The 24,902-nt window shown below is 41.5% G+C and overlaps 1 protein-coding gene across 6 annotated transcripts; it reads left to right on the forward strand.

Moving 5' to 3' along the window:
• Positions 1 to 2,866: 2,866 nt before the first annotated feature.
• On the forward strand, positions 2,867 to 24,654 carry USP44 (ubiquitin specific peptidase 44). Of its 6 annotated transcripts, none has more exons than XM_075057777.1 (6): positions 2,867 to 2,957; positions 8,769 to 10,283; positions 21,034 to 21,232; positions 21,722 to 21,830; positions 22,630 to 22,835; positions 23,224 to 24,654. In XM_075057777.1, the coding sequence occupies exons 2-6, from the start codon at positions 8,850 to 8,852 to the stop codon at positions 23,421 to 23,423; spliced, it is 2,148 nt and encodes a 715-aa protein (XP_074913878.1). In that variant the 5' UTR covers positions 2,867 to 2,957; positions 8,769 to 8,849; the 3' UTR covers positions 23,424 to 24,654. The 6 variants fall into 6 exon arrangements, with proteins under 6 accessions (XP_074913878.1, XP_074913884.1, XP_074913883.1 ...); XM_075057783.1 differs by having other exon boundaries at positions 21,752 to 21,830; XM_075057782.1 differs by having other exon boundaries at positions 2,939 to 2,957; positions 8,775 to 10,283.
• The last annotated feature ends 248 nt before the right edge of the window (positions 24,655 to 24,902 follow it).

A 24,902-nucleotide genomic window follows, 5' to 3' on the forward strand; every position in this document is an offset into this window, starting at 1 on the left:
AGGTTACATTACTTTTAGGAATTTATTACATTTGCTTGCTTCTTGACAATATATTCTATATCTGGCATCCATTTTCATAAATGCCCAATGAATTTAAAATTAAATTACATTTGGGAAATCAATTTCTGGCTGTCTCAATAAATCACGAACATTCTAGCTGTAATGTCTGGATGGTGGAAAGGAGCTGGGTTTTATATGTGTCCCTACGGCTCAGGAATTCTCTTACCAGCCTTGAATGTTTTTAATGTGGCTATTATTTAGGAGAATAAATACACGACTGTGAGAAAGGTTAAAGGAAGGTGAAAAATTTTAAGCGGGATGTCACTAAAGGTGCACGTGAAGCAGGATGGATATGGTAAGAGCAGCACACAGCAATTCAGTGATTTACCTGTTATGCCGGAGCCAAATCCCAATTCCAAATCAGTATTTTGCAATGATCAGCTAACGTGGCAGGAACAGAGATTGAAGGCTGCCCTAACCCAATAAGGGTATGAAGTATGCTTAGTGAAAACCAGCTGAAATGTTGTCCATTTACAGACGGAACCCACCCCCACAGGAAAAAAAAAAAAGAGGAACTTTATTCTGTGCTAAATCAGATACTGCAGAGATAGCAGAGACATGGCAAATCTCTGTTATCACTAGAACAGGGGTTTAAAAGATAGGCGCTGTTTGGTGAAAGAGAAAGGGGTAGCACTGTGCATTAGAGAAGTGACAGGCTACCAAGATATAAAAAATAGCATTAAATAAATAAGAATTGGGGGGGGATCGTAATCACTTTGGGAATGGCTGCTAAAAGTGGCCATTTAGGGCATAAAGGGGGTTGGTGACAAGGCCTCAGGCTGTGTCTGAATGGAGCGGTTAAGCATATGCATGGCCCAGAGCCACCATTTCCCATTTGCGCTGCTGGCCCTAGCCTTTCTGTGAGCAGCTCAGGATCAAAGTCTCTCCTGGATGCTTAGGAAAACCAGGATTTGGGATTACTTCTCAGTGCCCTGAATGGTAATACCCAGAGCCTCACCTAGGCGCGTGTGGAGGCATCAGGATTTTGGGCTCTCCCCCTCTAGAAACTTGGAGGGGCTGAGGAGCTCAGGCGAAAGAGGTTACACCAGGGACAGTGAGTCAGTCTAGTCTTGAGAGCAGATCCAACATACATTTAATCAACAGACAGACGTGCACACACAACTGGATTTAGAGATTGAGTGTGAGAATATTATTGTAAGAGGATTCCAGCGACGGATCGCTATGGGAGGGTTAGTTTGCCAATTATGACTGAAGAAGAAACTGCTGCTCTTAAAGATGGAGGTAGTAACTTGACAAAAATAAACATAGTTATTTGAAAATTGTGAAAGGTGTCTTAAAAAAGACCTAAGAGGGATGTGCAAATACATGGAATCACTGTGCATGAGCGGTTTTTACAAATATTTTGATTAGGCAACAGTACTCCTCACTTTAAAATTTCAAGTTAGAAACACATTGCAATCATGAGAGGAGCCTGGTGAGTTTAATTTATCCATATACTCTTTTTATGAGCTTCTGAAAGCACCATGATAAAGTGACCCTGTAGAAAAACTGAACTGTGTCTCTTGGCCACATCCTGCTAAAGCCGTCTCAGCAGTCTCATTAGAAACAGCAAGAACTGGAAGGCACTACTGGAGGAGAACTGAGGCAACTGGGGCCTATAGATTTCAAGTTTTAAACTGAAACACATTTTCTGTGATGACACAGTTAGAAACACAGAAACAGATGTGCGAGATTTTGATGCCGTCACGAGGTTTTGACGCCGTCATGAAAACATCCTGCCGCATTAATGGATCCAAAACGAGATGGGGGGGGGATCTGAAGTGTTCACGCTCCTCATCAAACCACCACCACTTGTTTTATCGTGCCGAAGCAGCAGCACGCACCTTCCCCACGACCACGTTCTGCAGTCGCAGCACCACGCACCATCTTTCTGGGCAGGTTCATATAAACCAAAAGCCAACCTGCTTGAGCATGGATGCAGAAAATGACATCAGCCCAGTCGGGGGGTTGAGTTTTCACCAGATACTTCTTGCCCCAAAAGACCTGTGCTCGGCTGCCCAGTACACCCCGGGGCAGAGCAGTTCTTGCCAGTGTAAGTTAACTCAATTCAGGACGAGCAGAACTGGAAAGCAGCTAAGAAGAGCTGGCCGCACTTCAGAAACTGTAGTTGTAGAAGGACCTGTGTAAAGACACTTCGAGTTTATGAAACAGGCCATCTGCAGGATGTGAGTTTACAAGATCTTGCCTATTTAAGTTTCTGTAATGAAACCCGAGACTGAAAAAGTACTCGATAGATGGGTAACGGGGGGCCTGATAAGAGCTTTTTTTTTTCTTTCCCCGGAGCTGCCTTGCGGAAGTTTCCACGAACAACAGACCCAGAAGAGTGTGAAGGAGTCTCCCCACCCGAGATCTCCCGCACGGTGTCTTTGACCCTCAGGTTTTGCCAGAGGGAGCCCAGGCCCCTCTTCTTCCCCGCAGGGTACAGACCCACCTCAGGGAAAACAGGTGCCCCGGGGGGCAGAAGAAGCACCTCGGTGCCTGGGGGAACCCGCTCCCGACGACCGCCCGCCCGCCTCAGCCCCTCACAGGAGGGCAGCGGCGGGCTTCGGCCCCTCACAGGAGGGCGGTGGGGGCCGCTGCCCGCCTCAGCCCCTCACAGGAGGGCAGCGGCGGGCTTCGGTCCCTCACAGGAGGGCAGCAGCCGCCGCCGCCCGCCTCAGCCCCTCACAGGACGGCAAGCCCGGCTTCCTGCTCCCCGCTCGGCGGGACCGGCCCGCTTGACCCAGCCGCCGGCTTGGCGGTGTCGGCGGGAGAGGTGGGGGGGGCCGGGGGAGGTGGGAGGAGACGTGGGAAGGACTTCGGTTGCCACTACAAATCTGGTGACAGACCCGCCGCCGGCACATGGCGATCGGCCCTTCCCGCCCCGCTCTCGGCAGGTAGGTGCGGGGCCAGCGGTGGCGGCGGCGGCCGCCCGACGCGGGGTCTGCCGTGGGTGGGTGTGAGGGGTCCCTAGCCCCCCCCTACCCCACCCACGGCCCCGACGCCCGCTTCCCGCCCGTGGGTGAGCGGCTGAGGGGAGGCGGGAGCGGGGGATCCCCGCTCCCGGTGGGGGGGTACGGGGGGGTGCGTGTGTGTGGGGAGTGAGGTGAGGGGGGGGGGGCGGCCTCTGCGCGGCGCTGACGTCGCCGAGGGGCCGCTCCGAGGAGGCTGCGGCTCGGGGCGCCCAAGATGGCGGCAGCGGCGGGTGACGGGTGCGTGCGGGGGCGGCCGGCGGCAGCGGGACGACGGCTTTGCTACCCCTCCCCGCCGGCCGGGGACGGTCGGTGGGAGACCCGCGGATGGGGTGGCAGGGGAAGGCGGCGGTGGCGGTAGCCTTTCCCCCGGGCAGGGGCGGCGCGGTGCCCGCGGTGGGGCACCTGAGGAGGAGGCTGTGGTTGCCGCGGGGGCGAGGCGGGCACGGCGTGGGGCTGGGGGAGCCGCCCGGGGAGGGAGCGAGGGGGGGCTGCGGCCGTGCCAGCGTTCTCCGGAGGGGGAGCGGAGCCCTCGGGGCCGTGTCCCGTCCTTGTCCTTCCCCCCCCCCGCCCGCCCGCCGGCCGCGGGCAGGAGGCGTCCTGCCGCCTCCCCGCCGCGCTCGGTGTGTGGCGGCGGGCAGCCCGGCCGGGCGACTCTGCGTGGGGCCCGGTCCCCTCACCCGTCCCGGAGGGCGTCGAGGTGAGGGAGACCCTGGGGAGGAGGAGGAGGAGGAGAGGGTGGCGGTGAGCCGCGGCGGCAGCAGGGCTGCCAAGGCCAGCCCCCTCGCCTCTCCTCCGTTGTCGGCTTGTTGTCGGCGAGAGGGGAAGAGTCGTGCCGTGTCGCGGGGCGCCTGGACCTGCACAGCGAAACGGCATCGAGCCGCGGGGGAACTTAACCTGGAGTGTCTTTACTTGCAAGGGCTGTCAGAACAGGGGCCAGGCGTTGTCCGGGGAGCTGTCAGAGCAGCCGGAGATGCTGCTTTTTTTCTAAATGGGAAGAACTGTCGAGTGTAAATCCAGGCTAATAAGAAGTGCTGGGGGGTTTTTTTCGTGCTTTTCTGAAAGCGCTTCAGTCTGAACTGTTTGTTTACCCTGAACTCTCAACTGCAGGAAATGCGCGGTTATTTGCAGTAAGAGACATTGAATGTCACGCTGTACCGGTGTTTGGCGTCCTGGTGTAAATGGCTACTTCTGAGCAGCATACTGTATATACATTCCTTAGCTGGCGAAAAAAAGAGAAAAAAAAAAGTTAAATGAGGAACTGTATGGCTCCAAAGAAAGGAGGCTGGGGGGGGTTCTTGTCAAAGGCTGCACTGTTAAAAATCGGAAATAATTTACAAAATTTCCTTTTGAAGTGCTGCTTTGATTTTTAAGTCTTACTGTTATGCCTGCAGGACTGTACTGCAGCTTGCAGTTATGCACATCAACGTTTTGCTGGGCTGTTTTCTTTAAAAAAAAAAAAATCGTTTAAGAAAGCGGTAAAGCAGTACAGCTGCCTTCTAGTTAGCATACTTGTCGAAAACTTTCAGTTGTTCAAGTACCCATGATTCCTGTTTTTTCAGATATTAAACAGGTACTCTGAAACTGGTGAAAATCGGTTGGTAAACTGTCATCTGATTTAAAAGCAACAATGTTAATGGGACACACCAGCACACACACGTGTGTATATATATTAGTAAAACTATGTATTGTATTGATAGTCTAACGCTCGAGATGGGCTGTTTGATTTTTCATTTGTGAAAAATGTGCCAAGCAATTAGTTACAAAAGTAGTGACTAAGGGAAAAAGATTTCCTTTTGTTTATATTTAGAAGCACAATTTTAAAAATTATCAGCTGTGAAGATGTTTACATTGTTTACATGGAACACAAATGGAAGAAAAACATCTATTTCCTTGACTTCTAAGTTGTTTTTTGACATCGAGTAGTTCTTCAGCTCATGAGTTACCCCGAAATGTACATTTTGCCAGCCATTCTTTAGTGAAACTAAAGAAACGAGCATGTCAATAAGGTTGAAATACGGTTCAATGAAAAAAAATAATCCTATTCTGTATATCTTTATTTCTAGCTTGCAAAACTTTGGCGCAAGAAAAGACTTTTGTATATCTCTGTTTTCCCAGGCAACTTAATGCTTTCAGCAGTGCTATTCTCTATGTTAGTACTTGTTATTTTGCTTACTACTTCAGCTCAGGTCTGTGCTAAGAACACAGGGGGGCTTGATCTCTGAAGTGCTGGTCAACTAATTCACAGTTTCTTTGTGTGTGTGCACAGAACTGAACCTTGGAGAGAAGAATGCAGAAAGTAGCGCTGAATAACTTTCTTTAGGGAATTTTAACATTGGAGCATTGGCTTGTACTATTTTATTCCAGCTGCAGCTTTCTAGTAGGCATGGGAATGAGTATGCAGGACTTTTTAGTTTTCTTCCACCATTATCTGTCACTTCACTCCTGTTTTTTCTCTGAGCTATTCTGTCTTGCCAAGTTCTGGTTCTAAGGTAAAGTTTTTAAATTTTGTGACTTGATGTAATCTCAGTACTTCAGTTTTCCACATCTTAAAACATTCATGCTGTCAGTGTGCTGCTTGACATTCAGCTGAAGTTTTCTTGTTCTCAGTTTTGTACTTTTAGCTTTTTCACAGTCTTTTCAGATATTTCTGTCTTCTTGACCAAACTCTGCATTTTGATTTCTTCGAGTTTTCTTCAAAGAAAGACTTCTCCCATGCCAGGATGTTTCCTCCCCCTCCCCCCTTCCACCCGGTCTCCTTTCTCCTTTCTCCACACATCGATGTAGGTGGGAAAATGTCATGCTGGCTTGGTTGCTGGTGGGGGAGCTGAGATTTTAGGTTTTTCTCTTCAAGGCGCTGATCTTGTGCTTTCGTAGAATCGTGTTGCTTTTGCATGAAGAGCTTGATTGTGCAACTATGGTTTACACAGTGGTCGTCCTGAAATCAGCGGACTACTTTTGTCCTCAGTCCAGTATCTGCTTACTTTGAGGCGTGTAAGTAGTTTCATTCTTGGTATTTTTTAAATGGAGAAAAACAAATTTTCTGACCATATAATATTAAAAAGAAGGAAAAATAAGGCATAGCGTTTATACAGTGACTTTAACAAAACCAGACAGGGTTGACCTGTCAGACTCCTGACTGACAGCATTGCTGTGTGTGACAGCCCTATGGGAAGGCAGGGTTTAGTGTTCTTTTCTGGCCTGCTGGAAAGGACTGTTACTAATACGTTATGCAGGAGAATTTATTTCTGTTTGCCCAAAACCACAAAGACGAGTCTTGTCTTTTAAAATCCTGTCTATCATATTTAATTCTTGCAGCACACTTTACATACGTATTACTTTAATAGTCCAGAAAGAATTAGCATACATAGTTCAACTCTGAAATTTATGTGAATTTTATCCATGTTAGAAAAGCTCAGCTGTGTTGGGAAAAACAGGTTGTCAGACTAGGAGAAGACATGGGATAGCACTGGTGGTCTTATTTATAAAGACAGTATAAAAAGCAAACTTAGTATGCACGACTATTGTAAAAGAATCTCATTAGCAGCCTACGAATAGACTGTCTTTTAGAAGGAATGAATGTTATGGATGCTAGCAAGCTGAAAAAGTTCAGCAAGCCATTATTTTTGTGATCTGTTGACCATAGCACACAAGGGATCTCCACCACCTGTAATACACTATGGCTGATACTTAATCTGGGAATTACTGAATGGGTACCCAGAGGTCATGGCACCTGAAATTCTTCAGTGCAGCAAGTGTGGACTGGAAACAACTCTTAAATAAATTGAATCAGAATTATTAGTATGGGCATGTAAAACTGTACGTACGTTATTAGTTTCACTACAGCTGGCTCAACCTTTTCTGTATTACAGAATAAGACCTACACAACACATGCAATGCTGATTAGAGAGTTATTATAGCTCTTATGCTGGTATCTGTATTGTAACACTTTAAAAGGCACTAGCCATGGGCCAATTAACCAAACAAAGCCATTTTTTGTTAAATCTTTTTACTACAGTTTTTTTATCTAAGTACCAGATGAAAATTAAAGCTTCTTTCCTATCCAGCTGCAACTTTTTACCTGTTTCCATTCCTTAGTGGTGTCATGTCATTGTATGTTAGGGTTATCTCAGTCTAATGCTTATTGTAACCTAAGACATCTGTTCTAACTTGAGTAACCTATTCTTGTGTATTTCAGAACTGTAAAAATGGAGAAATATCAGCATATTTAAGGATGATAGCTGGAATATAACTTTTTGGGTTCTATCCAGAGTTGTCTAGATCACTCAGTATTTTTGTAGCATGATTTACTTATCTGTAAAACATAGAATCCTGGACCTTGATATTGTACAGCCTAGGCCAAGTCCACAGTATGCATGCATTTGTCATGGCATAATTTGTCTCGCTTGGCATAGCCTGGATATTTGACAAACCCTTAGTGCTCCTTAGATGGATTAACTGTTTTATCTGGCAAGTACCGTGCATAATGATACTGGTGCTGTGTGCTATTTAGCCCTTCTAGTCGGTGAGATCATGGGCACAAACACCCCAGATCAAATATAATCACTTCCTGACGCATCATTTGTCTCTAGATGGTATCTGTCAACTAGAGATAGTCAAAAGAAAGATTGTAAAAGCATAAAGAAAGAATGAATCACTGTCTCTTTAATTTTTGTTAGTCAGAGCCTGCCTGTTTGTTTTAGGTAAATGCACATTATAGGAGAAAGCAAATACAGTGGCTTTGAACAAATAAATGCTACCACATAAACTTATTAAAGGATTTAAGCCAGTGCTAGCTGAATTTTTAAATTATTTTTGAAGACATGGATTAGAAAGGACTGTTCAAAATGCAGGTTTTTCTAAAGTTTGCTGCAACTGACGTAGATATCTAATGGTATTTCTGTCTTATGAAGAAATCAAGTTCTGCTTTTCCGGGTCACTCTTTTTGTTTCAGAGGTGTTAGGATGACACGTTAAAATGTACATATTGAAGGTACATGACTGGAGAAAGCGCTGGTATAATGGGCTTGCCTGAGCACAAAGGTGCAGTGATTTAATTAAAGGCGTGGTTTAATTAAGGGTTTGACTTGTATAAAGCCTCATTTGTCTGAACTGTTTGCACTGTGCAAACATAATAAATTTAAGTGAACTTTGCACTTCCGCACCTGTCTGCTTAGGGATAGAATTAATAGGAGCATTTTAGAATCATAGAATCACAGAACGGTTTGGTTTGGAAGGCACCATAAAGGTCATCTAGTTCCAACCCCCCTGCCATGGGCAGGGATACCTTCTACTAGATCAGGTCGCTCAAAGCCCCATCCAGCCTGGCCTTGAACACTGCCAGGGATGGGACATCCACAACTTCTTTGGGCAACCTGTCCCATTTTAAGTTGTGTTTTGTATCAAAACTCTGCAACAGTGTCTTTTAACTAAATCAGTGCTCCTTTGACAAAAATGGGCCTAATCTAAAGTGTAGCTAGTATGCTTCAGTACTGAGCCAGAAGGTACCAGGAGTATAAACAGTGGTGTTCAGACCATTTAGTCTGAACCTCGAACTGCTGTTGATGATGTTGATTGTGGCTCCACATAACTGATTGCCTTTAGGTGTTTGGTGGGACTTAGTTGGATGGCGATCATAATCTTAACCTCAAGTATGCGTTTGGTATACTGACACCTGTAAAAATTGATACAGTTGGGTATTTATGAACTGTAACTTACAACTTTTTTTTTTTTTTAGTTGCAGATTGAAATATCATGGACAGAAAATAGTTTGGATTATGTGTTTTGCCAGCATATCTCTGCAGTTTCAGTTTTAACAATGGATAAGTGTAAGCACATAGGACGTCTGCGACTGGCCCAAGATCACTCCATTCTGAATCCTCAGAAATGGCATTGCGTGGACTGCAATACTACCGAATCTGTGTGGGCGTGCCTCAGCTGCTCACATGTGGCGTGTGGAAGATATATTGAAGAACATGCACTAAAGCACTTTCAGGAGAGCAGTCACCCAGTGGCATTGGAAGTAAATGAGCTGTATGTTTTCTGTTATCTCTGCGATGATTATGTTCTTAATGATAATGCAACTGGTGATTTAAAACTGTTGCGAAGTACGTTAAGTGCAATCAAGAGTCAAAACTATGATTGCACTACTCGAAGTGGGAGGACTTTGCGTTCTATGGGTACAAGTGATGATTCTTACCTTTCACACGGTGGTGCCCAAGCCTTGCTTCGGAATGAAGATCGCATGTTCACAGCTCTCTGGCACCGACGGCGTGCATTCCTGGGCAAAATATTCAGATCATGGCTTGAGTTGACACCTACTGGAAAAAGGATTTTGGAAGAAGAAAGGCGTCGGGAAGAAGCAGAGGAAAGAAGGGAGAAAGCTAGGAAGAGAAGACAAGAACGAAAGCGTGAGTTGAAAGCAGAGATGGAAAAGATGCCTCCAAGAAAGAGCAGTCGTTTACAAAATCAGATTAGAATGTCCTCAGAATCAGCATCCTGCCTGCAAAAGACATCACAGAACATGGAGTCTGTGGCAGAGTTGAAAAAAACGTATACCTCAGATGAAGTAAGATTGAAAAAAATAAGTGACTCTCCAATTAAGCGAAGGCCCACGGTGACTCCTGGGGTAACAGGACTGAGAAACCTAGGAAATACATGCTATATGAATTCTATCCTGCAGGTATTAAGTCACTTACTTATTTTTCGAGAATGCTTTTTAAAGCTTGATCTCAACCAAACTCAGGAACTGCTGGCAACAGCAACCAATGGTAAAACCAGATCTTCATCTAAACACCTGTCAATAGCTGCCTCAACATTACATGTGAATGAGAGCCAAGAGAAAGTAAAGGGATCATCTTCTGTGAGGCGGCCTAGTTTATCCTCTGGATTAAGTGGAGGAGCATCAAAAAGTAGAAATATGGAACTTATTCAGCCCAGGGAGCCCAGTTCAAAGCATATTTCTCTCTGTCATGAGCTGCATACTCTGTTCCAAGTTATGTGGTCTGGCAAATGGGCGCTGGTGTCTCCTTTTGCCATGCTTCATTCTGTGTGGAGGCTAATTCCAGCCTTCAGAGGATATGCCCAACAAGATGCTCAGGAATTTCTCTGTGAACTTTTGGATAAAGTGCAGCAGGAACTGGAGACTACAGGGACCAGATACCCAGCTCTCATCCCTGCCTCTCAAAGAAAACTTATAAAACAGGTTTTGAATGTGGTTAACAACATTTTTCATGGACAGCTATTAAGTCAGGTATGTTTTATAATTTATTTTTTTTAAGGTGTGTAATGATTTGTAGTTATGGATTTATACTGGTCAGTGATTGGCATACTTCAAAGGTTAATACATTTATAACTACTGAGGAGGGATGGGGAGGAGGATATAATACACACAATTTCAGAAGAAAGGTCATTTGGGTAATCCTAAAGCTTGCAATAGAAGAGTCACCTGATAAACATAAAAGTGTTAAATTTGGTATTTTAAAGCACATGGTTGCAACTCCTGAGAAATATCTGACTTCACTATTAAGCACCAACTAATTTGGAGGAATAAAGAATTTACAATTTTAAGCACCTAACTGATCCCTGTAGTGATGCTAGATAAAAGGTGTTAAGGAAGGTGTTAATCTCATCTAAGTGGAAACTGATTAGGTAATGGATGCCAAGCAGGGAATTATTTCAGTAAATAGCTTGAATTAGAGATTCATTATTACAGAGTAATTGCCTATCATGATGCTGGAATACTACTTTTCTGTTACAACGTAAAGATATAAGAAGGCTCTGTCAACACAGGAACCAAATTTGTGGGGTGGAGGCAACGGTTGTTTTCCTTTTTTCTGCCTGACTACTCTCATTTTTTTCTTCTGGGCTTCCTGTTAAGTACTTAAATGTGTCCACTTACTATCACGCATATCCCGACTGTGTGCGTGTACAAACATCTGAGAACTGACTGAAAAAACAAATGCTGGGTTCTGCTGAATTAATCTAAAAACTAACTACACTGCAGCAGGAACAGCAGCTTAGAAAGTCTTGGCGCCCTGGAGTTGGTCTTTAGTATGCATGCACGTGTTACTGAGGGAGTGCAGAAGCATTTAATAGATATGTTGTGTGAAGGAGTAGAGGTTTAGCACAAATTAACAAAAATCTGGATGTTCCAGTTATTCTGTTTGATTGATGGTTTAATGTTTTAGTATGTGAAGCTAGAAATCCAAGCGGCTTTTGGCTAAGGTAGGATTGTTTACTGCTATAAACTTTATAGTAAGATAACAAGACTTTGAAAATTAGGATTGTTTGCAGCATATGTTAGTATTTAGGTCATCTTAGGTTTTGCATAACTACTAGAAACTGTTATATCTACTAATAAAACCAGATCATCTTCTACCTTTTGTTTGGCCCAGTGTAAGAACATTTCTGTTGGCATGCTTCCTTTCCTTGGGGTAGTTAACATGTCTTGTATCCAGGCTGTGCTAACATAAGTGTCTAGTATATTATGTCATTAAAGCTTTCTGTTTGAAAATCACATTCCCCCACTCCAAAATAGTAACTTTGTTGTTAGTAAAACAAAGTAATTGCTTAAGTATACTGACAAGGCTTGGTTGCGTTCCAAGCCGTCTAACAGGACTCATTTTTTGGAAGAATTTTCAAGTCTCTGAAGACATGAAGCATTATTTCAGCTGTACCATTTCTTCTACATGTTGTGTTTTTAGCTTCCTTAAGTGAAGAGGCTTGTGACTAGAAAGAAACCCTCCCACCTTCCTGAAACCAGGGAGGGGAATAGTGAGAATTCACTCAATTCTTATTCAGTCACTGAGTAAGACTGAAAGGGAATTAAACAGTTTTGAGCTATCCTGTGACTTTTGTGACTGCAACACACAGCTCTTTTATTACAGCTGGTCAGTGTCTGTGTGCAAAATACAGCCTTGATGAACTTCAGAATGCCTCAAGTGAGAGGAACAAGGAAAAGAGGATTGAAGCTGTTAGCTGTAGTAATTTCTCCCCGGCTCATTAGGCAGTTCCCACAGACAGTGTCCAACACTGCTTCCTAATGGTTCCCTTTGTCTTCTGCCACTCCTTTGTTCCAGTTTAGTCTTCACTAGCACTTTTGAACATGATAAATATTAAAAGCAAAAGGTAACCCCTGAAGATTTACATTTCCTCCTCAATAAAATTTATTCAGGTCATCTTAATGATTCAGGCCCTGGTGTTTGCCCAGGGAAGGATGAGCTTTAAAAACTCTTATAAGGCAATTACTTTCCTCAGTAACATTCCTGCATCATGATTTCGCTAGGAGTTTGTCAGAACTGGCACAAACTGCTATAATGAAGTTAACAAAAAAGGCACAAAAACATCCATGCGGGGCTGAAGAAAAAATATGAAAGACTTCTTGCTGTATCACCATATCTTTGGCAATGTTAGCTGTTAAAAGCAAGGAGTGTACGCTTTGTCCTTGTATGCTTAACTTTACCTACAAGCCGTAACAGTATTACAGTTTCTCTCTAGAATATAGTTGGAGCCATAGCCTGCTGCATTTATTAAAAACAGGATGGGATTTTAGTCTAGAGTTATATTATAAACTACATCTTAATTCAGTGAATAAGGGGAACTCTAGAAGCTTGTTTCTGTGCAGCAGTTGCCTTCTGGTTTAGGATCACTGAAAAAGTTATTATATTTACTGTCCCTTCGTACTGAAAATATTAGTTAAAGATATTTGATTCTCTGAGATACTCAAGTGGAGTGAAGTCAATCCTCTTGACCTTCAAGCCTCAAGAATACTATGAACTATTCTTGATAACAGTACACAGAGGATCACTTACAATGCAGATAAGCTGTATGTTTACTTAGGTTTCACGTTACTTTCACATGTGCAATAAAACATTTTCCCTCTTCTTCTAGCTGTTCTATTTTAACTTGAAGGGAAGTCATAATCCTGAGTTTGCCATCAGTCTGTTGCTATTGAAATGGCTGCCTGGTTCAGCACTGTAACTGAATTTAGAATACAAGATTAAGAAAGGAGAAAATGCAGTGCTTGTACTGTTGTGGAAGGTACCCACTGTCTCCTGTCCTCGATCCTTCAACAGGAAAGGAGAAACTACTGCACTATGAAGTTATGTGCCAGTGTTAAACTGGCATACTGATCCACAGATCTTTGAAGTACGCTTCAAGAGCTCAAGTAGGTTAGCTACTGTCTTTCTCAAGAGTTTTTTGGCTTGTGGTTTTTTTTAAATGGTCCCAGCTAAATAGCACAGTATGCAACAATTTTTACAGTATCTTTATTTCAAACTTTGTCCATATTAAGTGAGGAAGTGGGCAGGTATATTTTTAAAAATCCAGAAATGGAAATAGCAGATTTTAGCTTCCAAAGCAAATGTATATTTTCAGCACTGCTTTGGGAAAATTGTGTCCCACATGTCCACAGAAATCATACTAGCAGAAACTCTGGTGTGTGTAATTATACCAGTATTAAAATTTTTGTCAAGATGATTTATACCGGGAGGGAGGGAGACAGGGAAACTAGTATGGAGTATTTGTGAAAGCTGATCTAGACAACCTAGCTGACCTACAAAACTAGCCTAGCAGATTTAAGAAGTTTGTAGATATTTATGCTGGCAAAATCTTATGTGTAGACACAGCTTTTACCTCTTGAACTTAAGCTTTTTAACTAAATTGGCTTACCCTTAGGATAATGTTGAGTGCACAGGTTTTGATTGCTTGAAAGATAGAGGGCCATTTTAGATCATATTTTTAAAGATTTTAATATTAACAAAAAGTCTGAGTCAACACTATCAAGATATCAAAAATGGTCAAAGAATAGAAATGTGTTTCTGATAAGGCTGATTTGGAGGCACTTTTGTCATTGGAGTATAGCACATATACGTCCCAAATGAATTGCTCAGTGTAACTGTCCCCCAGTTCAACCCATATAGTATGAAGCTTTCTGGAAGAAGTGGTAGTTACTAAGCAAAAGAGATACTGGATGTTTCATATATCTTGTGCTTTTTGGCCAGTACATTGGTAAAACCTTAAAAACTTCCTGAAGTTCAAAATAAGCCTCTTGTTATTAGAATTACCAGGAAAAAAATGACTTTTCTGTAAGCCAGACAGGATGATTCTAAATATTTTTACCTACTCTGAAATAATGTCAAAATAATAATTCAGATTATTGAATTTCTTAGTAGTCTTAATTTTCTGTGTGAAGAGATGTAAAGGTATATTTGAGTCTGATAATAACAAAATAACTTGTCAAAATAGTTGCTGAAGATCAAATTATCATTTTGGAAAACTTTTTTTCTTACCAAAGATTGATTGTCTTCCCTCAGCTGCTCGGCTTCCATTCTTCATTTTTAAGATAACTTCCTGACAGTTAAGTTCACATGCACTTGTGTACATTCACGTACAGGCATGCATGCACAGAATTGTTGAGGTTGGAAAGGACCTCTGGAAATCAGCTTGACCAACTCTGCTGAAAACAGGGTCAAGTAGAACAGGTTGCTCAGGGCTGCGTGCAGTCGGGTTTTAAATAGCACCGAGGATGGAGACACCACAACCTCTGTGGGCAGCCTGGGTCAGTGCTAGACCATCCTCCCAGTAAAACCAGTTTCTTCTTCTGTCTAAATGGAACCTCCTGTGCTGCAGTTTGTGCCTGTTTCCTCTTGTCCTGTCACTGGGCTCCACTGAGAAGAGCCTGGCTCCGTCTTTTTTACTTCCTCCCGTCAGGTATTTACACACATGGATAGGATCCCCCCGAGCTTCCCTTCTCCAGGCTGAACGCTCCCAGCTCACTCAGCCTCTCCTCACGTGTCAGATGCTCCAAGCCCTTTCATCGTCTTCCTGGCCCTTTGCTGCACTCACTCCAGTAAGTCCGTATCTTGTACTGGGAAATAAACGTGGCGCTGGACCCAGCCCTCCGGCTGCGCCTCCGCGGGGCTGAGGAGAGGGGAAGGGTCACCTCCCTCGACCTGCTGGTGATGCTCTGCCTCGTGTTGGCCTGCTTTGCTGCAGGGGTGCATCGCGGGCTCGTGGTGGGCTCGTCCCCCGGGTCCTTCTCTGGGGAGCTGCTTCCCAGCCTGTACTGGTGCCTGGAGTTATTCCTGCCAGGCGCGGGACTCGGCGTTTCCCTTCGTGGAGCTGCGTGAGGTTCCCGTTGGCCCATTTCCCCAGCCTGTCCCGCTTCCTCGGGGCGGCAGCAAGACCCTCTGGTGTATCAGCCACTCTGCCTAGGTTTGAGTCATCTGTAAACTTGCTGAGAGTTTAAAAGAATTGGGTCCAGTGTCCACCCCTGGGGTACACCACTAGCGGCTGGGCTCCAGTAGCATTTCATGCTGCCGAACACAACTCATTGAACCTGGTAGCTCATTCAGTTTTTAGTTCATCTTGTCCATTTATGTAGTCTGCACTTCATTTTTTCTGTGAGGATGTTATGGGATACAGAGTTGAAGGCCTCACTGAAGTCAAGATAAACAACATCCACTGTTTTCCACTCATCCACTGGTTATCTGTACCAGTCATCTCATTGTAGGAAGAAGGCTATCAGGTTGTTCAAGCATGATTTTCCAATCATAAATCCATGGTGGCTGCTCACAATCACCATTTTATTCTTAATACCTTTGGAAACGGTTTCCAGGTTTTGCTCCATCAGCCCTCCCACAGATGAAGGTGACACTGACTGACTTGTACTTCCCCAGATCCTCCTCCTTGGAGACAGGAATGTCACTTGTTTTCTTCCTGTCCTCCCCTGATTGCCAGGACCTTTCAAAGATGAAGAACAGCCTTGTGACATCATCAGCCAGCTCCCTCTATTCTTACGGTTTAATCAGGGATAGCTTCTAATTCAAGGCAAGTGGAAGGAGAAGGGCAATCAGTATTTTCTGCAGCTAAAAAAGACCCAGTAAGGGAGGGGAAAAAATACGGTTTGTGCTGATTTATGTGAAAGCTGCTTGGATACCTAATTCAAGGAAGAAAATTAACGTTACATGTTGCAAAGCAGTAAGTAGTTGTTGATGATTTCTTTATAGAGTACTGTTGAGTAAATTCAAATTTAATGTAAGTTATCAAACAAATACCTAGCCAATGTAATTTTAACAAGTTTTTGGAGTGGCGAGGAACCCTTTAGAAACTATTTGGGGTGGGTTTTGAAAGTTTCTTGTGAGGATTCCACTGCTTTTGAATCTGGTGCCTTAGGTAAAGCTCTTTGCGTAGATTTCTGTTACAGCAACACCAAACATAGCAGTGAAAGTGAAGAGCACTGGCTATGCTGATTTAGTAATGAGTTTCCTCTACAGCAAAGTTGTGATTAGTTACCATTTCTTCTTAGGACAAACCTGTCTTGGGCTGTGGGGTTTTTTCCCAATAATTCACCATTTATTATAGCAATGCCTATTAAAACTAGCTTTTGTTATCTCTAGGCTCACTTAAAAAAACACAAACAGTTTGATTACTTCCTGATCATGTTTAAGATGGAATCTGAGCAAAATGCCTCTCCCTGGCCCCACTCAGCACAGCAGAATAACAGTGTGCAGTGCTCAGAGAAATGAGTATGTCAAGACTCAGAGAGTGAAGTAGGTTCTAAGCAATGTACTGTGTAAACTGTTTAAAGTTTTAAAAGGCAGTGCCTCTCCTTGCAAGTCTTGCTCCATATACTTGCTCAACTGGTGTATTTCAGGACAGATTGGCTGATAGAAGGGGAAGTGTGCAATCTTTGGGTTGTTTGAAGCCCTTCAGCTTTGGGTAGTATGCTGTGAGTTAAAGTTTGGGGGAGAATGCTGATGGTGACTCTGGCAGTGCTGGGTATTAAGTCTCCCGCTGAATAGACTTAAAAACCATGAGAACTTCAGGTAGGTAACAGGAGGATTTGCACTTAAACCAATCCAGGACCTGTATGCTGATTTCTATACTCTGGTATCATCTCTCTGCTTTTATGTGTAGCCTGAATCACAAAATGGTTGTCAAGTTGCTTTCCAACTAGATGAAGGTGATATTTAATCTATAAGAGGCCATCGAATCACAGACCATGGTTTGCTGTGGTTATGCTTATGTTATTCTGTTAAATAGATACAGATCATTTTGATGATGCTGTACGCTCATCACGACAAAGTTTAGGGTTTTTTATAACTGAGGAAATACAGTATGGACTGTCATGTGGAATTCCATACTATAGCAGTATCCTAGAAATCCCCTTCTACTTTGATTACTTTGCTGTGGAAAAATTTCATCACTAGTCTTTGTATATATGTCTCATATAGTGAAAACTTAAGTAGTAGTGAAAGCACAAAAATGGGACTGGCCATATTACTGTTCTTAAAAACCAAAAAAGAATTAGAGCAGAGATGGTAACAGTTGTCTTTCTTCCATGCACGTGCAGGGACCGTAGGCAAAACATTTGATGGTGGAGTTAGCTTCTTCTGCAGCAATATGTTAACTATTTTCTTTGGTTGCATTTAAGCTGAATGCCATCCAGGGCAGTGGCTGTCCGTCAAATTATTGTGGGCACAATGATGCTTGTCTGAGTGGCCTCCATGCTTAGCTTGAATCAAGCAATTTGATCCAGCTCTTTTCAGTCTGGCCTTTGGCCCATGATTGAATACTGAGCTTTAACCAAACAATTGTATATAGTACCAGTGTTTCAAGGCGTGAGAGGGTGGCCAGGGCAGAACATAAGGTAGAGATTTCAGACTAGCTAAAAACGGTAATTTACTTTCTTTGCTCTAATGTAAACTTCTCATGTAGCTTTGTTATAGACTACAGCATTAAGGTCTCCTAAAATAGCAATTATGGAATATAATGGGGAGGTGAAGTCAAACTCTGAATTTGTAAAATATAGTCATAAAAAGATACACATCACTAATCAGCTTGCTAGAGCAGACTCGTTTTCCTATTACTGTCATGACTACTCATACCATAAAATGTTACGTTGGACAGATGCATAACGTTTTTGCCAGCCCTTTGAGTTCATGTTTGGGTTTGTTTTGTTTTTTTATAAAAACCTCACATCTTGTTCAACCAGCTTTTGAGCAGTTAAAACTTTTATTTCAGTACTTTCCATGAAAAAAGAAAATCTGGGTTGCACTGTGTGAATGGTAGGGCAGTGTGAGATAAAGGAGTCCCACTTAGGATAGAAAGAGAGGTGATGGGAGTGTTGTAAAGCCCGTACTGATGGAGAGGCCAGTGCAGATGGATTCCACAGACGGGTAGGGATCCTCCTACTTGTTGAGTAGTTCAATTTGTAAGCTCAGGCCTGGCTAAGAAAAATACTTCCAACCTTTGTTCCAGCCCTGATTTACCTCTTACCATTGAGTGAGAGTGCGAACAGGAGCAGTTAGCGCGCAGCAGCAGCTGATATGGTTGGGCGTGTGCTTATCTGAATGCGTCAGGTTACTTGGCTGTTGGCAAATATGCAAATCCCAGACAACTCTTAAGAATTTAACTCTGCTGCAGCGTCATGGTGAGGAGGAGTGTCTTGCATTTGAGGAAATAAGCGCATCTCTCTCTCAGTACAAGAATTTGTCAACACAAATCAGCTTTGCTCACAGTTGCATGATGAGATGATAAGCAGCACTATTGCATCAGTTTATCTTTTTGTTTGTTTGTTTTTTTGAGAGGCAAAAATTGGAAGCTTAATCAATTATTTGTTTCTTTTTCTTTGGGATAGTACTTATTAACTAGCTGGGAAAGAGGATCTTAAAATAACCTAGATTATTAACATTACACACTAAATTTAAAACCTCAGAACTTGTTAAAATTATCTTTACTGAGTTCATGTATGTACTTTATCCTGAGCCCATTAATCTTCAGTGTGCATTCATGTGCAACAAATTCTTAAGTAACTCGTCAATTAAATAAACTTTTGGCCCAACAAAATCACCCGTTTGTACAGCAGAAATCTATTAGTCATTCTGTGTTTATGCTGGAGTTAGCTTGAACTGTGGCCAAACATATCATTTTGTCTCCAAGTCTAGATTTCAGCTCTGAATTACTAATAGTTTGTGGCTTTGAAACGTTGCCAGATGTTAGCACTTACAAAAGAAGCTCCTGTCAGTGTAAATTAAAACAGAAGATTCTCCTCTTTTCTGCCATGTAAGTTCAAAGTTCTGTTTTCTAAGAACAAGGCAGTAGCGTTTTCTTTTTAGAACTTAAAGCAACTAACAACTTTCCTAACTAACTCCACTGCTAAACACAGTGCTGGTACAAAAATACCCATGTGCATTAGGTAGCTAATGCATAGATCGTGTATAAGCTGTTGTAGCTAATGAATGCATTAAATAATTACTCACAAGAACACCTAGAAGGAAGGTACAATAAGGTGACAGATCTGTCCTTATATAAATGATCATGAAATAACAGACAAAGCAGGGTGAATAATTATGTAACAGCAAACCTTCAGAGGAAAATAAAGGAGCTCCTGAACAAAACTGAGTGTATTTTTACACTTGAGTAGGCTTACTAACCTAACTGAAGAGAATTGCACTGAATTTATGTAGAAAAGCAACACAAAGGCGTGCCTGTGAAATCACAATATTTGGATCCCTCATGGATTTTCATTCTTTTATTACTACGTCTTTGTATTAGTTGTTCCAAACAACTTGTGGTATTTTCCTGAACAGGAAGCATGCTTATAGAGATTTAATTTGGCAATTATTTACCCTTGCGGTGCAAACTTAAGGTGATATTTGATATTCCATTTACTGTAAAACATAACTGGCTGTTATTCTGAGCTGATAAATAATAGTATCTTGACAATAGGTCCTATATGAAAATTTTGAGTTCCTTTAATCTTTTTGGTGGGAAAGTTTTAATTGTTGGGAAAGGGGGTGGGAACATGTTGGATGTTTTTGGAAGTTCTGTCAAAGCCATCTATCTGAGCCCAGTTAAAATTCAACTTATTTTCAGAATGCATCTTTTCTAGAGCAGTGAGGTTAGAGCTGCTTGAGTTAGTGGTCAACAGCAACTTTTAAGCCAATAAATACATCAACTGTAGAAAACTCGGGTAATTACTTTTCAGGATTGTATTGTACTTTGTTGCATTGAACATACCAAGGTTCAATATCTTTAGTCTCACACGCACACACTTGATATTTACTGGTATTTCTTTATAGCCTTTATGAACTATGTTTGTTACAGTCTAAATGGAGTTTCACCACTGCATAGGTTCAGCTGCTGATAGAAGTTATTCATTCACATGGATCGTGGAAGGGTGGAGGTCCTTTGGAGGAAGACTCAAAATGAAGTGACACAAAGCAGTTTGAGCTGGCTTTTAGAAGACTGCATTGCAAATCAACATAACGTGTTGCCATTCCAGCATAGAAGAGCTACTGCTTTTAACTTACTTCCCTAAATATTGAATGTTATCGTAAATTAATTGTCCCCTGCTGTATTATCTGCATTTTCCAGGTTGACTCACTTCACTTCTTGACATTTTATTTATGTTGTCTTACTGCTTGTCCTTTCCCTAGTGTGACGATGGATCCACTTACTGAAAGAAGAAATAAATTCTTTTTACCTGTTAATTTTTCTTTGAAGAAGTGCTTCCTAATCCAGGCTTCCCTGGAAGACTTACAAAGTAAGAAGGATATGACTTTAAAATCCCCAGCTGTTGGGGTTGTTAGTTTTTTGGTTTTGTTTTTTTTTCTTTTTAAATTAACCTAAACTATAGTTTTTCTTTTATGTACATTTTCCTTTTGGAGTGATTCTTTTTGGAGAAAAGACTCCCGAGACTCCATCAGCTGCTTTCTCTTGGACAGTCCCAGACAGACCATTTTGACATTGCTTTTCTTTCTCAGTAAAACATAAGAACGCTTACCTATTTGTGATAACAGTATTGGACATGCTGCTTCAGAGAAAATAAATTAGGTGTATAATTTCTTTTGTTAAATGACTATGTCTTGTCTTTGGTTGCATCAGTTATCTAGGAAAAAAAGGTTTTGTTTTGGGTTTTTGAGACCTATGTTATGGTATACTTTTAGTAAAGTAAGTTTTTGGGTGTAAGCAACTGGTGAAATATTGTCTTACAGGTTACATGTCTTGCCTGTGACAATAAATCAAATACTGTAGAACCTTTCTGGGACCTGTCCCTGGAGTTTCCTGAGAGGTATCACTGCAATGGCAAGGAGATGTCGTCTCAGTATCCATGTCTGCTAACAGAAATGCTGGCCAAGTTTACAGAAACTGAAGCTTTGGAAGGAAAGATATATGCGTGTGATCAGTGCAACAGTGAGTAAAGGCAGTATGTACTCATGCATACATTCTCTGTGTAAAATATTAAGTAAACTGACAGTGAAAGTGTAGAAGGAAAATACTAAAAGCCTTAAAAGTGTGTTGCAAACAAAGTCCTCCTTCTTATGTCCTGGTGTGGTCACTTAACAGTCATTACTCATCACCTAGAAGATGGAATTGTTCACAGAATGTTTTGAAGTGTGATGCTTCTCTTAGATAAAGTCTGATCACACACTAATCGGTATTCTGATACTCCCAGCTGAAGAACCCATCAGCTTTTTCAATTAAGGTGACTAACCTAAGTGACCACAAGTATTTTATACTTGCATCATAAAATCCTTGCAAAATAGCTCTGAGAGTGTATCCTTTTTGAGGAGGCACATACAGTAGCTATTTAGGTCCACGCAAACTTGGTGGATAAATCTTAAACTGAAATACAAGGCTGTTATCGAGATTTGTATTGTGTAACTGTGTGTTTGGCCTCAGCAAAACGAAGGAAGTTTTCTTCTAAACCAGTTATACTCACAGAAGCTCAGAAGCAGCTTATGGTGTGTCGACTACCTCAGGTTCTCAGATTACACCTTAAACGGTTTAGGTAAGTAGTGCCACAACAACCAGTGTTGCAAACTGACCAATTCAGTCGTGCTCTTCCATTGTTTGGGATCAATGCTTTTCAGCATCAGTTTAATTTCTGTTTACTAGTATGATGAGAAATAGTTATTAGAAATTTCTTTTTCTTGTTTCATTTAAACATCAGTAAGATACACTATAAGTAGAGAATTGACCTTTTGGATTTCAACTACTTGCTACTTTAATACCAAAATTATTTCATCCTTCTTTTCAGTCAAAACCTACTAACCTTGCTGTGAACTCTGTCGGTAAAAATTAATCTTGTGTTATCGTCAGGTAGAGTAAATGCTCATATTCACTAATGTACAAACCGAGATTGTATTCAGTGGAAGTCTCCCGTAACCTTCATATAACCAAATACATTAATGCATTAGCCTGAGAGGAAGGAAGTGGAGACTGCATCTCTGTGAACTCTTAGTCCACGCATTAGTACAGAGTCTGTCCTCAATACAAAGGAAACCAAAAATGAGATAAAGGAGAAATACCAATTGAGATATAATATGTGGAAAATACTTCCCACTCACCATTACACAGATCTTAAGATGGATTATTTCAGAAGATGAGGAATAGTAGGTACTGTAGACACATTCTAAAAGGCCTTGAGATAAAGCAGAAGTGAAAGAGGAAGCCTAAAAAAAAAATTAGCATTTATTTTGTGCACAAAGACAATAGTGAAGATAACATCTGTTATGTTAGAACATAGCTCAGAATGCTGTGTTCTTTCTTTGAAAAAATGTAAGTTTACTTTTGACTTAACTTTCCAGGTGGTCAGGACGCAATCATCGTGAGAAGATTGGCGTACATGTTAATTTTGATCAAATGCTGAACATGGAGCCTTATTGCTGCAGAGAATCCCTCAAGTCCCTCCTACCCGACTGCTTTATCTACGACTTGTCTGCTGTGGTAATGCATCACGGGAAAGGATTTGGCTCAGGGCACTACACTGCCTACTGCTACAATTCAGAAGGAGGTAGGAATCAGCTGTGAAATAAGGAGTGTGGGAGAAAGGGATGTTTGTAATTCTAAACAGTTAAGCTTACTGTCTTTTCTCAAAAGCAAATGGGAATCACCTGTAGCTGAACTGCCTGGAATGAGAATTGCAGTTCTGTAGGCCAAAACAGTTCAGTTTTTGTATTGGCTTGTTAAACGTGTTCTGGCTATAAATTCTCCTGTAAATCTGAGGAAGCTAAGCTGGGCTTTTAAAACATAGAGGCAAATATACTAGATCAACTGAAACAGTATACTATTTCTACACAACTCATTAAATGGGACTGAACACTAAATAATTATTAAATATAATGCAATTACTTCAAGTCAGTGTCCTGATGACTTTTTTTTGGTGTATTTCTTCACTGCAGGATTTTGGGTACACTGCAATGATTCAAAACTCAACATGTGCACTATGGAAGAAGTATGCAAGGCTCAAGCCTACATTTTGTTTTACAGCCAACGACTTACTCAGGCAAATGGACGTGGTAAAATACCACATCCTAGCACAGCTGAAAGTCAGCAGCACACAGAATTAGCTGACTGTTCCGTGGCCAACAGTAGCAGCTAATCCAAAGCCAGTTAACTGTGTGTATGGTAAAAGTTTGAATTGTCATAACTATATATTTTTAAATGAAAGTACAGTATTGTACTTTTTTACTTTGAATCTGTGTACAATGTTTATATACTTTTGTATTAGTTAAAGTACTCTTTACAATTGTTAGTAAAGGTTTTTATTGACAGTAAGTAACTTTCTAAGTACCTAGAATTTCAATACAGCTATTTTTTTAAGAAAAAGATTGCTATTTGCATTTAAGTCTTACCTCAGGCTATTTTTTTAAGCTGGTTTTGTATTTTGATAATCTTTTTGAATTGGTTTAGAAAATTGACTTTCAATGGGCAACTGATGTTTCTCTGGTTAATTTTCTATATATGCTTGTGTACATTTTATAGTATAGTCCTAATGATATCATGATTCTTACTGTCTGCAGGAATTGCTACTAGGTCTTAGAATATTAACATTCACCAGCAAGGAATGTTTTACCTGTCAAACAGTAACTGAATTTTTTGTAGGAAACTTTCTGTATATTCTTGATGACTAAAGTGAAATTATTTTGCAAGCTTCAAGGGGACTACACTAAAGATACATTGACAGAATATCTTAAAATCTGAAATTGAGGAAATAGATCATGTACTTATATGAAAATAAGTGTGTAAGAAAGAGGAGCGTTTAATAGCACAAGAATATGTCTTTACCAAGACTTCCATATTTTAGCCTTAACAAGCCTGACAACTCAAGTGCCAAATTCAGAGTACTAACTTTGACAGCCGGGGCTTTTTATTCCAGTAACTTAGCTTTCTTAGTAAAACCCAATAAACCACACTCACCCACCCCACTGTCACTGCTACAAGAATGTTAGCACCCTCTTTCTTGCATTGGACACGCTTACTTTAAATTGTAGCAAGTGTTGTCTGTTTCAGTAATCTCTAACACAAACCACTGAAAAGAAGCTGTAAAATTTGTATGAAAGCATTTTCAACCTGACTGGTTTTCCCTAGCTACAACTGCTGTACCTTCTCCACAGTCCTACCACTAGCATTAACAGAACTGTGCATTGAGGAGACTCTAACAAGCAGGAATTATCAGTCTTTCTCCACATACAGTAGTTAATGCCAAGTAAATTTTAATTGTGAAGTTATTTTGCATAAGTCTTATGCAAATTGTTACCTCATCTTCTGCAAAGTGTATACCTCAATAAAATGCCTTGATGTGGACAGAAAACCATGCGGGTACTGGAACTAGTTTCTACATTACCATTATAATCTTTTGGTTTTAAATTATTTTTAAACTTTGTCTAACAAATATGGGTTAAGGCATTAACTGTAAGACTGCTTTGGCCACCTGTCACTGATTTAACAGCTGGTTTTATTCATGACTTTTCCTACCCTGTCTCTCTATGTTTCTGAAAGAGGCCATATTGTAGCGAGCACACAGTGGCCTCAGATCTCAAACTTTCTTCACTTTGTGCTCATCCTAATTAAGTGTGCA

Source organism: Buteo buteo, chromosome 26, assembly GCF_964188355.1.
Source record: "Buteo buteo chromosome 26, bButBut1.hap1.1, whole genome shotgun sequence".
Classification (NCBI taxonomy): domain Eukaryota; kingdom Metazoa; phylum Chordata; class Aves; order Accipitriformes; family Accipitridae; genus Buteo; species Buteo buteo.

Bases quoted from the DNA above. Each gene is read 5' to 3' on its own strand.
- USP44 (XM_075057777.1), top strand. From the start codon at position 8,850: ATGGATAAGTGTAAGCACATAGGACGTCTGCGACTGGCCCAAGATCAC. The intron at 21,831-22,629 runs GTAAGTAGTGCC...TTAACTTTCCAG, and splicing joins TTACACCTTAAACGGTTTAG to GTGGTCAGGACGCAATCATC. The intron at 22,836-23,223 runs GTAGGAATCAGC...TCTTCACTGCAG, and splicing joins CTGCTACAATTCAGAAGGAG to GATTTTGGGTACACTGCAAT.